The sequence below is a fragment of the Gastrolobium bilobum genome, unplaced genomic scaffold, assembly GCF_033153095.1.
Source record: "Gastrolobium bilobum isolate Gb01-03AN ecotype WA unplaced genomic scaffold, APGP_CSIRO_Gbil_v1 utg19100, whole genome shotgun sequence".
In the NCBI taxonomy this organism is placed as follows: Eukaryota; Viridiplantae; Streptophyta; class Magnoliopsida; order Fabales; family Fabaceae; genus Gastrolobium; species Gastrolobium bilobum.
This window is the reverse complement of record NW_026895335.1, coordinates 18,235-32,106: the sequence shown is the minus strand read 5'-3', so window position 1 is coordinate 32,106 and position 13,872 is coordinate 18,235. Positions and strand designations below refer to the sequence as shown.

The following is a 13,872-nucleotide window of genomic DNA, read 5'->3' as shown; positions in this document are numbered from 1 at the left end:
GCAGTCAACATACCAAGGTCACTGGCCAGGATTCTCATAACATACATCATCATTGCATCATCATAACATAAAAAAAATCATATAATATTTATATGAATGTGAATGAATGCACATATACAACATATCAAACACTTATTCATAAACTGAGCAATATCTTTCTTCATACCAGACCACCAGAAATTTGGTTTCATGGCCTAATACATCTTGGTAGCAATAGGATGGATAATGTACTTACCCATCGGCTTTGCCTCATATTCAACTCTTTCTGATCAAACAGATACTTTAAACCTTTGTGGTCACTGTAGACAACAAAATCGGCACCGTATAGAAAGTGTCGCCAGATTTTCAATGCGAACACTACGGCCGCCCACTCAAGATCATGTGTTGGATAATTCTCTTCATGCAGTTTTAACTGCCGAGAAACATAATCAACCATCTGACGTTGCTGCATCAATACACAGCCTAATCAAACTTAGAAACATCACAGTATATTTCAAATTTACCTGCAGTATCATGCAAAATTAGTACCGGAGTGTTACTTAACTTCTTTTTTTAATTCCTGAAAACTCACTTCATATTCTTGGGTCAACATAAATGGGTTCCCTTTACGGTTAACCGTGTTAAAGGTAGTACCATCAGTGAAAATCCCTCAATATAACGCCTATTATATCCAGCCAAACCAAGAAAACTCATGATCTCTGTAATATTTTTAGGACGTTCCCAATCTAACACTGCTTCAATCTTACTCGTTCCACTGTCACTCCTTCAGATGAAATGACATGGCCCAGAAATTGTATCTCAAAATGCCATAAATCACACTTGGATGGCTTAACATACAACTGATACTCTCTCAGAATCTGCAGAACAACTCTCAAATGCTCAGAATGCTCTTCTTTACTCTTTGGATATATTAGTATGTCATCAATAAAGACAACTACAAACTGATTCAGATAGGCTTTAAAGATCTGATTCATATAACTCATGAAAACGACCTTTGCATTTGTAAGCCCAAAAGGAATAACCAGATACTCATAGTATCCACATCAGAACCTGAAATCTGTCTTTGGAACATCATCCGGCTTTATCCGGATCTGATGATACCCGGACCGAAGATCAATCTTAGAAAATATAGTCGCACCGCGCAACTAATCCAACAAATCATCTATACGCGGCAAACGATACTTATTCTTGACAGTAACCTTGTTCAACTGCCGATAATCTGTACACAATCTCATAGACTAGTCCTTCTTCTTAACAAAGATCACCAGGACTCTCCACGGAGACACACTCGGTCTAATAAAATTCTTACTGGACAAGTCTTCACTCTGCTTCTTTAATTCAAATAATTCCAGAGGTGACATTCGGTATGGAGCTAGATACATAGGCCTCACTCCAGTAAACTAGTCAATTGAAAATTCAATTTCCCTCTCCGGTGAAAAATTCGAAATTTCATCCAGAAAGACATCCATAAAATCAAAGACAATAGGGGTATTAGAAATTAGCTCCTTATTGACGCCAACCAGACCTACCTACAGAATAAACTCTGAATCTCCTTCCTTCAAGGCATTTGCAACCCGAAGGATAGATATATCCGGAGACTCTCTCCCTTCATCGTTAGAGGAAATAGAAATAGTCTTGCTGCAACAATCAATCCTTACACAGTACTTTGATAACCAATCCATTCCCAAAATTACATTCATAGAGACAAAATGTAAGACAATAAAGTCAGCAAAATACTCCATGTCATCATATTTAAACTTCACATCCTTCCATATGAATGATTCCTCACTAACATTCCCAACAGCCGTAATAATACGCATAGGGAATCTCATCCTTATCACAGTCAAATTGAATGTTTCATTATTAATTCAAGCTCTTTCTGCCTAGTTGCAGTCCAAGTCTATTATAGTGCAGCAAAAATTGCTACAACAAGATCTGGTGATGGATCATCATTATTAAATGTCCTACGAGTCCTTCTTGGAGGAACCATATCTCTTCATATATTACACTAAGGAATGAGTTAGCTACGCTCACACTTAGTGATCACACATGCATTATACAACACTCTAAGAAAACACTCAAGAACTTCCAACTTTAAACATCCTATGCTATATATCATGGAAACTCCCTAGAGCAACTGCTCTGATACCATAAATGCAACATCCCCAGTCTCGAGCCGGTTCAATTAATATACATATGATACAAACAAAAACAGCGGAAGACTTAACTTACGAAAATACGAGTTAAGTTTTTTTCCTTTTTCATTAATCTTAATTCACATGATATCTCATATTGCATACTTCTCCTAATTTAATTCGTATTTGACGAAGACGAAAATCGGGCAGAGTAACCTTTGTAAATTGGACAACTGGGGATTTGCCAATCCCACTCTCAAAGGTTCCTGATAAACAGTTTATACCATATATAATTTCAGAAATACCAGATATCTATAAAGGACTATATACCCATCCACGGGTGCATGCATAACTGGCTCCGTGCCACTATGTCTAACAACATACATATTTCAGCACATGCACATATCTGAATACACAAATGTACATGCATCACACATGTACAAAACATATACGAACCATATATTGTATAATGGATCAAACATCATGATCCCAAAATGAATAGAACACTATACAATAGTACATATTCTCCAAAAATAACATCTATAATAAGTAGTAGTGTTCGGCCACCCAGAATTCCATATCCTCATCTAGTACCTCTAGCCACGGGTAGTGTCCTTGTCCCACGAGGGCTCTTCAATTAACTGTGTCCTTGAAATCATATCCCAAAACGGGGTTAGAGACGAATCTCTAGTAAGCTCCGAGTTTATGGAAAACTCTCCATACCCTAGGCTCACTTTCTGCATGACAGTCAGATACATTATATACAAAACATCATATAAGCAAATATCATAGCTGAACAAGCATATACACATTTCTTATCAAAGATGCACGCAGTATTTCCCAAGGGAGGACCCCAAGCGGAAATCAACGCACGTAACAAATATCGTAACTAAACTGAGCATATATACATATCTTATCAGAGATGCACGTAGTATTTCCCAAGGAAGGACCCCTAGCAGAAATCAACGCACATAAATTCATTTACGAAAATCAACACAATAATCACATCAGAACAAAACATATCTTATCAGAGACGTACACAGTCATTTCCAAGGAATGACCCCAAGCGAAAATCAATGTACGTGTTCCCAATGGAGGACCCCAAGCGGAACCAAAACGTATCAGAGGTGTACACCATCAGTCCCGAGGGATGTCCCCAAGCATACATCAGTGCACATATGATCAATGGCCGAACCACATCCTTGGTGGGGGTGAATTTTGACATTTTTGGATTTTGATAGATTTATCGTGTGTTGATGATCCGTATATGATCCGTATTTTGATAGATTTTTGGATTTGAACCCTGAACCGTGAGCTCGGTGGGTTGCCCTTGGTCTCGGACCAAAAGGGATTGAGGTAAGTCTTTTGGAACCATGCATATGTACTTGAAAACTTGCATGTGTTGTGTGAATGGTAATTAATTGGGAATGTCCTCTGTGTAGACATTTCTGTTGTGTACCTAGCTCGGGAAATATACTGCATTGGAGCTGTGGGAGAGGATTATACAGGTAACCTCTTGGTACTATGGTTTGATCCCCTTGTGTGTTCCACCATGCCCGTTGAGGGTAATGGTAGGAAGTGTATGTAAATAATATAGGATAACATGTTCATGCATATTGTATGTGTGGTGGTACAGAGGATGTACCGTATCTCTGGCCAGTAGACTGTTTGCCTTCGGGCGTTACGGACTTCCACTGGATAGGTCTCCGTGAGGGAGTTCCAGTTGACCTGGGGTCGTGGTGTGTGATCCGGATAGGAGCACACTAGAAAGTCTCAGGTGGATATGGATGGAGGGTGCCTTGGTTGATGTTCTGGGAACAAGCCTCGGTTTGAAACCCGTAGGCTTATATGCCGAGCCAATAGGCTGGATGTTGCGTGGTTTTGGCATTGACCGTTCTAGCTTCGTCGTATTTTGTATCCCTATGTTCCCCTATTTCACTAAATCTCTTGCTTTATCCCATTTTCAGATGTAATGTTATGTTATTCATATGCATCGAAGTGAGCCATTGAACAGAGTATTCTTCAGAACCTCTGGGTTACCACACACACACACACACACACATATATATACACACACATACCGGAGAAAGAAAAGGAAACAGAAAAAAGAGAAGAAACTGAGGAAAGAAAAGAAAAGAGAAAGAGAAAGTGCATGAAAGCGAGGGAAGAAGAAAAGAATAAAAGAAATGAAAGGAAAAAGAAGAAAATGGGAGATAAAAGAAGGTAATATTGAGAGATAACACATTCTCTCATTATTTTTCTTTTCTGTAATTCTTTTAAAAGTTGATTTTGTTGTTACTCTGTCAAAATCTTTTCTTTAGGTTTTTCTTTTATTTGTTTATATTTTTAACTTCAGTTTTATCTTAAATTAAATTTTAATTCATAATTGCAGTAGAATGATGGGTTCTTTGGTAAATGAATGCTAGTAGAACGTGAATGATTCTAATGTGAATTAACCCACAAAGGTTTAGGATCAGACAATAAGAAGGTAAGTGACACCTTACATGGCTTGAACTCTGACAAACAGAACTTTTCATATACATAACCCACAAAGGTTTGGCCTCCCACGAAGGTTTGGATTTTAATCATTTAGTTAAAGACTACACGTTCTTTTCTATACTTGTATGCAGAAACCCACAAAAGTCTAGGCCATATTAGTTTAGTTAAAAGTTGCATATTATCTTCTATGTTTATTATTCCTGATGTTATATTCTATGTTAATACTTCAGTTCTTATTTTCATATTATGAACATACTTTGAGAGAATGATATTTTCTGTTAAAGCGATTGTACTGGTTATAGTTTGAAAATACCAATATTACTGAGATTTATCTAACATGTGTTTGTTTTTATGTTAACTTTTCCAGAAAGCAAGCATGCCAGTATACAATGTTGTCAAATCGAGTTTCTATGTAGAAACAGAAAGGAATGGTAGAAACATAAATCGTAGAAATGACATGAAACGTAAAGTTTCTACTACTTAAGGTCAAGAAACAAAATTGTATATATATGCATGTAAAAAAAATCACATAAGTCATTACTCAAAATTCAATCAACAACTTCATATTTAAAAGATATAAGTCACATAACTATATAAGACATAAGTCCAAAAACACAAAAAGAGTTTAGCAACTCCTATAACCAAGTTTCAAAGCATCAAAACAATAAAGTTTAACAACTCCTAAATGAAAATACAGTAGCCTACCACGAGGGTTTTTTTCTAGATAGCTAGAAAAAGATACTGTGCATTTGAGTTGGGGGAAATGAAAAAAGATTTTTTTTTTTATTTTTTTTTTTTAAAATAAAATAAAAACTAGGTCAAGGGTTAAAAATTGACCCGATTCAAATTTTTGATTTAAGTAAAAACGTAAAAACTTACGTTTATATCGTTTTTACATTTTTACACTAAGTTTTTACTAATTTTTGCCGATGAGAGTTTTCACTTGCGTTTTAACACGTATCACTTTAGTAAAAACGTAAATTAGAGTGATTTGGTGTATCTGTATAAAAATATTTTCTTTCAGTTTAGATGATGATGTAATCTAGTCTATTCCAGATGTACTATAGTGAACTTGATTTATTCTGTAATGCATAATTAGATTTACATGTATTTCTTTTATATATGTTGTTAATTTAAAATAAGATTTAAGAAGCAATGTGATATCCTCTATGTTAGCCAGTTATAGGGGATGTTAAATTTTGCCTCATGTTTAACTTACAAAATTGTTCACAAAACATGGTTGGAAAAATAACTCAGGAATGCTGAAGACATTAGAGATAATAATATTTGCTAGAAAGGAGACTTAATAAAATGGTCAAAATGACCAGTAGCTTGAAGAGATGTTTGAAATATTGCTTAATTAAGGAAGAAAAGGCTTCATTGTAATTAAAATCAGTAAAAATATAGCATACCAAAAAAAAAAAAAATCAGTAAAAATATTATGTCAAACAAATATAATTTTAAGAAATAGTATAATATAACATAATATATATGTCTTCACTTAATAAGCTAAACTCTGTGAGAGTTAGTTTCATGATATGGCATTAGAGCTTCCACGTTTCAAGAGTCTAGAGTTCAATTATTGGTATGGTGGGTGGGTAAATTGTCCACGCTTCAATTTTATAGGGTTCCTAAGGTGAGAGGATGTGTTAAAAAGTAATATAATATAAAATAATACATGTATATGTACCTACCCGCTTTCAAGTATTTATAAGAATTGATATCATGACAACATAAACTTGGGTGGTGTTTGGTTGTTGTTGTAGATTATGTATTTATACTATAAAAATATGCGTATGGTTTTAAGTTAAAATGATGATGGCTTCGCTCCATAGTCGTGGAGTGAGATATGATCAAATATGATTTGACATGTGTTCTAATATGTTGATTGAGAACAATATATAATATTATTAGTGGTTTGTGATTTAACTTGATCCTTTGCAAATTTTGTCAAAAAAGGAAGTAAATTTGTTGTTCCAAGTAATAAGGGGATGCAAAATTTGCAAATGAAATGTTAATTTTTTTTTAACACACCATTAGTTGTAACAAGCAAAGTAATAAGGGGCTACTGTATATAATTACAACAAACTTTGGGAGATGTAAAAGTAATTTAATCTCATTTTTATTAATTATTGATTAAGAAATTTGATACTTCTTAAATATAATTTGGGAAATGTTTGGTTTTTTTTTATTATGTTGCAGGGGAAATCATCTTAAAAAAACACTAATATTTTATTGATAAATCATTCTAAATATAAATAAACTAATTCAAATACATAACATGTGTCTGTTGATTATTTTTTTATTTTTTAAAATATTTATTTGTCAAAAAATTTTAATAAAGAATTTTTAATACAATTAAATTAATTAAACATATTGAGGTAAAAAAATTATCTCTAAAAAGAACCTTTAAAAAAATAATTATTTTCCAAAATAAAAACACTTTCCTATACATGTACTAAGAGGTTTCTCGGACAAATTACCCCATTTGTATTTAGATTATTATTATTTTTGGGACATGTATTTAGATTTTTTTATTTCCATTATATATATATATATATATATATATATATATAATAGTTTGTGTGACAATATTGTTTGACAAGAATGTTGACCAAAAGAAAATAAAATTAGAGTAAAATACTCATATTAACTCGACTCCTAATGGGTACTTTTTTAGTAGATTCCCCACGGATTAAATTTATTATTCTGGAACCCACCAATGCATTTAATTTTGAAAAAAAATTCTGAGGATTTTAATTCTTTTATCAAAACAATAAAAATAAAGGAAAAAGATTTAGACAATATATGATAAAACGGTTAAAGTTAGAATCTCACATATATTTAATGATTCACGCGATTAATAAATTAAACTCAAACGAAATAGAATGTTAATAATAAAAATAATAAGTTGATCCTTCTTCTCAATAAAATTATATAAAAATATAATTTAATGATAAACACATTTCAACGACAAAATACTTGTATTAATACAATTACAAAGAAGTCTTGAAATATTAATGGATTTTATGCCTCTCATCTAACATAAGAGTCTTTTTTACTCTCGTAGAGACACAAAAATCATGAGATCTATCAGAGTTAAAAAAGAGAAGGTGGCATAAGAGAAAAATTACTTCTCCGCAAGAGATTATGTGGTATGTTTGATCGTGTTCTGATTTTTTTATTTTTAAAATTATTTTACAGAATAATTATTGAAATAGATATTTTCTGTATTTTTTATTTTGAAAGTTAAAAATTAAAATATAAAACGAAAATAAAACGAAATATTCTCTAAATTTGATTTTAAAAATAAAAAATTACAATTTTTAATTTTTTTATACAAAACAAACTTTATCAAATAAGTTTCTTTTATTTTTTCATTCTAAAAATTAAGAAACCATTTATAGATTCAAACATCCCCTATATTATCTCAATATTAATTGGATCCAGATCGTCTCATGTAAAAAATTACATGATATGGTAAAGTGAAAAATCATAACCATACAAAGATAGATCAATGGTAATAAAAGAAGAGAAAAAAAAAATACTAAAATAAATAGTTACAAAATCATAACCATTGATTTAACTTTGTATGATTGTGATCTTTTCATATAACCATATCATGTTTTTGTTCTTACATCAAGAGGATCGATTTCCATATTAATTAGTTGTCAGTGACAAAAACCCGAAATCGGTTCGAACCAACAAGAAGACAAGAAGCCCCTCAACGGTTCTGGAAGAGATAGAATATTCTAGAAACCCATTGGCTTCAATAAAAACCCAAACCCTAACCATTATTACTGTTTCAGTGTTAACACTCCTTATCCACACACCAATAAGCTAAAATGGCTTCAGCAAACGCTCTCTCTTCAGCTTCCATTCTTCGTTCTTCAAAGCACCAGGTATCCATTATTCAACAAATGCAAATGTTAATTTTTCACAGCAAATAGTGAGATTCAATAGTTTTGGTTATTTCATTTCTGTGTTTTTGGCTTCAGAGTCTGAACAGAAAGGTGAACCACCAACACAGTGGGAGAGTTAATTACCGGAACAACCGGTTCACGGTGAAAGCCGCTGCTAAAGAGATTGCCTTTGACCAGAGTTCACGCGCCGCCATTCAAGCTGGCATTGATAAGCTCGCTGATGCTGTTGGGCTCACTCTGGGCCCAAGGGGTAAGCTTTTTTTTTTTTAATTGGGTTTTTTTCGATTATTTGTTTGTTTCTGCAATTTCGATTTAATCCATGTTGTATAATGTATGATACTAAGACATGAATAATGTTTGAAGGGAGGAATGTTGTGTTGGATGAGTTTGGAAATCCTAGAGTAGTTAATGATGGGGTTACGATTGCTCGTGCTATTGAACTTCCTGATGCAATGGAAAATGCTGGGGCAGCTCTTATTAGGGAGGTACTTGTGGTTATTTCAGTGTTGGTGATGAATATGTGTGTGTGTGTTGTGTGGAGTTTTTGTTTTTTTTGTATGCTGATGATGTATTGAATGAAAAAGGTTGCAAGTAAAACCAATGACTCTGCTGGTGATGGAACAACAACTGCTTCTGTTCTTGCTCGAGAAATAATTAAGCTTGGACTTCTTAGTGTGACTTCTGGTGCTAATCCTGTGTCAATCAAAAGAGGGATTGATAAAGCTGTTCAGGGTTTGGTACAGGAGCTTGAGAAGAGGGCTAGGCCTGTTAAGGGTGGAGAGGATATCAAAGGTGGTGTTTGTCTGCCATTTCTCTAAGATCGTTTGTTTTTCTTTACTGAGGTGTGATTTTTAGTTAGTTTTTTTGGTGTACTGTAACAGCTGTTGCTACTATTTCTGCTGGAAATGATGAGTTTATTGGAAAAATGATTGCTGAAGCAATTGACAAGGTTGGACCTGATGGTGTTTTATCCATTGAGTCTTCGTCCTCGTTTGAGACAACAGTTGAAGTTGAAGAAGGAATGGAGGTATGACTTCTCTGTTGGGTCTGCTAATTTCTTTTTTTATTTTTCTCTTCAGAATTGTGATAATGTAGAGAAAAAAGAGTTATGCAGTTTTTTATTATAATAATATAGCCTTGCTGTGTTGATATTTCTTCTTGTAACCTGTAGATTGACAGAGGGTACATCTCCCCTCAATTTGTTACGAACCCGGAGAAGTCGATTGTTGAATTTGAGAATGCAAGAGTCTTGGTTACTGATCAGAAGATTTCAGCTATAAAAGATATAATTCCTCTGTTGGAGAAAACCACTCAATTGAGAGCCCCCTTGCTTATCATTGCTGAGGATATCACTGGTGAGGCTTTGGCTACCCTTGTTGTGAATAAGCTGCGTGGTATCCTTAATGTTGCTGCCATCAAAGCTCCTGGATTTGGTGAGCGGCGAAAGGCCCTCCTTCAAGACATTGCTATATTGACAGGTATTGTGAGATTTTCATCTGTTCATGCTCTTAGTTGCATACTGGTTGCATGTTATATTTGTGGTGAAGTTTAAATGAAAATAATTTGTGTAATCTTAGTCATGTTAAAAGTAGGTTCAAAATTTAGTCTAGTTTATTTGAGGCAAAGTGAAGTCATTTGTTAAGTTACTCTTGAATTCTATACAATCGTTATGATGAAGAACCTGTCTGGCACATCTTTTTTTTAAGCTAAAAGTGACTTTTAAGTTGAAGTTAAAAAAAAAAAAAAGGAGCTTAAAAAGTAAAGCTAAAAGCTGTTTGATAATTGTATAAAATTGTTCTTAGGATTTTGAAGTTATTAGGGTAAATTATTAGGGTAAATGATAAAATTTATAAATAAAAGTTTAGAATAAGGGTATAATTGGAAAATAAATGTGAGAACTTCAAAATGTTGACATATATATTAAAAAAAGTTTCTCCTTGGGGCTTTTTGCTTTTTTCTTCATTATTAAAAAAAAGCTCTTTTTATGGTAAGAGCTTTTGTAAAATTATGTTTGGTTAAACTTCTGCTTATATAGAGAAGAGAAGTTAAAAATAAGAGCTCCCAAACAGGCACAAAATAGCACATCTGTCATAATTACGGCCAAGTATCTCTTTCTAAGTGGGGGATGTGTATTTGTAACGGAAATATCATCCTATAGATTATTTTGTTCCTTCATAATGTGCTTTGTTTGACAACTTTGTACCTTTAAAACTACTAGGTGCTGAGTTCCAAGCGAGTGATCTGGGACTCCTTGTTGAAAACACCTCAGTTGAGCAGCTTGGTTTGGCTCGGAAACTGACCATCTCCAAGGATTCTACCACTATTATTGCTGATGCTGCATCAAAGGATGAATTGCAAGCCAGGATTGCCCAGTTGAAGAAAGAGTTGTCAGAGACAGACTCAGTTTATGATTCGGAGAAACTAGCTGAGAGGATTGCTAAATTGTCTGGTGGAGTTGCAGTTATTAAGGTTGGTGCTGCTACAGAGACTGAACTTGAGGACCGTAAGCTCAGGATTGAGGATGCCAAGAATGCAACTTTTGCTGCCATTGAGGAAGGTATTGTTCCTGGTGGAGGTACTGCATTTGTTCATCTCTCCGCTCATGTCCCAGCAATCAAGGACAAGCTTGAAGATGCAGATGAGAGGCTAGGAGCCGACATTGTGCAAAGGGTGAGAATGCTGATAAATGTGCCCATATTGTAATGAGTATGGTATTTATATTATTTTCACAGCACAGATTACACAGTTATAATGACAGTCCAAATTAAACTATACATCATACATGTACATCCTACATAAATAACATCAGCAATTTCAGGGTGTAATCTCAATTTAGCATAACAATATATGCCTAGGTAAATTTTTAGAACCCCTAATATCTATTTTAGTATGATTCAAGCCCCCGTTACTAGAAGTTAAAGTACATTGGTACTCAAAATAAGAAAAAGCATATTTGTCTGCATGTACATAATTTGGTGCAAGGTATTATGGATCCTGATTTTTCTGTCTTTATTTATATGCAGGCACTTGTAGCACCTGCATCATTGATTGCTCAAAATGCTGGTGTAGAGGGTGAAGTTGTTGTGGAGAAAATAAGGAATGGTAAATGGGAGGTCGGTTACAATGCTATGACAGACAAGTATGAGAATTTAGTGGAGGCTGGAGTCATCGACCCTGCCAAGGTAACAAGGTGTGCTTTGCAGAATGCTGCATCAGTTGCTGGAATGGTCTTGACCACGCAGGCCATTGTGGTGGAAAAACCTAAGCCCAAGTCACCTGCGGCTGCTGCCCCACAAGGCCTTACTGTTTGATTTTTAGGTTTCTTTGTTGTAGGGTTACGGCAAAGAACATTTTTGTGTAGAAAATTGAAAGAGCGAGTGTTCCAATGTCTGTTAAATCTTGAAAACATAGTTTTAGATTTGTTTGGATTAACGGGAGGTGATAATCTTGGATCCTAATCCCTGTCTGTTTTATGATTTGAATTAAATAGTCTTTGGATATTTTTCCTCCATTTAAGTTTAATGCTCAAAATGGAGCAATAAATAGTGGTCCCAATAGAAGCAAAATATTTAGTATTCCTGTACTTAAAACTTGTGTACGAGTCTCACTTTTTTCTATACCTATTATAGAAACACTGGAGATATGCACTGATTAAGGGAGGAGTATTAATTGGTAATAGTCCTTGTTATTTTAAAGTCAATGGTGGTATGGGAAAAATATTATTCATATTATAATCGTTATGCAAAAATTAGCAATTGTGGCTACATAGTTAGCTGTGCTTTTAAGAAATTGCTGAAAGAATTTTGGTCCCTACGGTGCATTGCAATGTGTATTTGATAATTGATCGTTGGCTGGGCTGTTCCTGGAGAAGATTTAAAATGGGAAGTTATCACTATATTTCATATTATTTATTTATTTTTAACGACTAAAATTATCTATAAATTGCGGGAATTCCATCTTGGGAATTTTGGTAGAATTCTTGCCTCCATAGCAACAAGCTTCGTGCATAATGATGGGCTTGCAAGGGACCTTTAATGGGCCTTCTTGAATGGCTCTAATTATTCATACGCGATAGATGACTATACTTTTTTTTTAGTAGGCAAAATGACTATACTTCATAAACAAGTTGATTGAACAAACATTTGTTTAACATTATTTCACCTCTGAAGCGAAGATTTTTTGTATACAAATAATTAGGTAAAAGTTTTTAAGGTGAACTTTGGGGTGTATTTTATTTTTTAAATATAGTAATATTTCAATTCTTAAAACCAGTAAGCGATTAGATAGTCATTTGGTATTGGTAAAAAAAAAAAAACAGATGATGGTATTATAATCTTATTAATTATTTAAGGAAGTTTTAGTCATGCGTTAAATCTGATTGGGATGATGTTTTTAAAAATTACATTCTCTCTTCTAAAGTTTTTGTCCAAGTCAACTTTTTAAAATAAACTTTTAAAATTTCTCAATTTACTTACCTTAAGTTTTAGAACTACACTAATAGTAACTCCCCCTAAATATTTAAAAACAATGTGTAATAATTTTTTTTGTAGTTGCTTAAAACAAACTAATTTTAACATAGGTGATCATCTTCAACAGTTAAAATTTAATGTAAGAATTATAATTCTTAAACTGATATAAGTTATATATATATATTGGGGGGAGGGGGGATATACGTAATTTATTTTAATTGGTTTTTATGTAGAATCAAGTTCAAAATAATTTTATTTCTTAAATGTATATTAGATCTTTTAGATTATTTGATTATAGGACTAATCCTTTGATGTTGTTAACATATATTTTACCTATGAGTTTTCATTATGCACATTTGGCGATGGTTGAAGGCAACTTCTCCCTATGCTATGATGGTCAAGAGGGAATGGTGCATTTGCAATTTTGCATAGACTTTTATGTAATACCTTCAACACGAATATGATATATGTAGTTGTTTATGTCAAAACCTTCAAACACAAACACGTGTTTACTATAAGGGTTGATACGACACAAATATCATGTTAATTTTACTTTTCAAATAAAAATTACTTAAATGACCTAAAATTAATAAATAAAAAAATAATAAATGAAAATAAATATATAATTATTTAATTTAAATAGGTCGACATGAATTACATGTTAACACGAATATCCCTAGCTAACACATGAACATGATACCATTTTTTTTAGATTAACATAGGCACGAGCATGACACAAATACAAAAAAATATGCCATATTATTAAAAGTAACCACCCCTATTAAGGATAAAGATGTCCAAGGAAACTTCTCTCCTTATTAATAGGACTAGGCCCAATATTACCTC

General features: G+C 33.4%; 1 protein-coding gene across 1 annotated transcript; it reads left to right on the top strand.

Annotated features, from left to right (window-relative positions):
* The first annotated feature begins 8,391 nt into the window (after positions 1–8,391).
* Positions 8,392–12,068, top strand: LOC133306200 (ruBisCO large subunit-binding protein subunit alpha). The gene is made up of 8 exons (XM_061506488.1): positions 8,392–8,536; positions 8,633–8,807; positions 8,921–9,042; positions 9,142–9,349; positions 9,439–9,584; positions 9,729–10,035; positions 10,776–11,227; positions 11,581–12,068. The coding sequence occupies exons 1-8, from the start codon at positions 8,480–8,482 to the stop codon at positions 11,866–11,868; spliced, it is 1,755 nt and encodes a 584-aa protein (XP_061362472.1). The 5' UTR covers positions 8,392–8,479; the 3' UTR covers positions 11,869–12,068.
* The last annotated feature ends 1,804 nt before the right edge of the window (positions 12,069–13,872 follow it).

Excerpts from the sequence above, each read along its gene's own strand:
- LOC133306200 (XM_061506488.1), top strand. The coding sequence starts at position 8,480 with ATGGCTTCAGCAAACGCTCTCTCTTCAGCTTCCATTCTTCGTTCTTCA. Across the intron at positions 8,537-8,632 it reads TTCGTTCTTCAAAGCACCAG|AGTCTGAACAGAAAGGTGAA; the intron begins GTATCCATTATT and ends TTTTGGCTTCAG. Across the intron at positions 9,043-9,141 it reads GGGCAGCTCTTATTAGGGAG|GTTGCAAGTAAAACCAATGA; the intron begins GTACTTGTGGTT and ends TGAATGAAAAAG.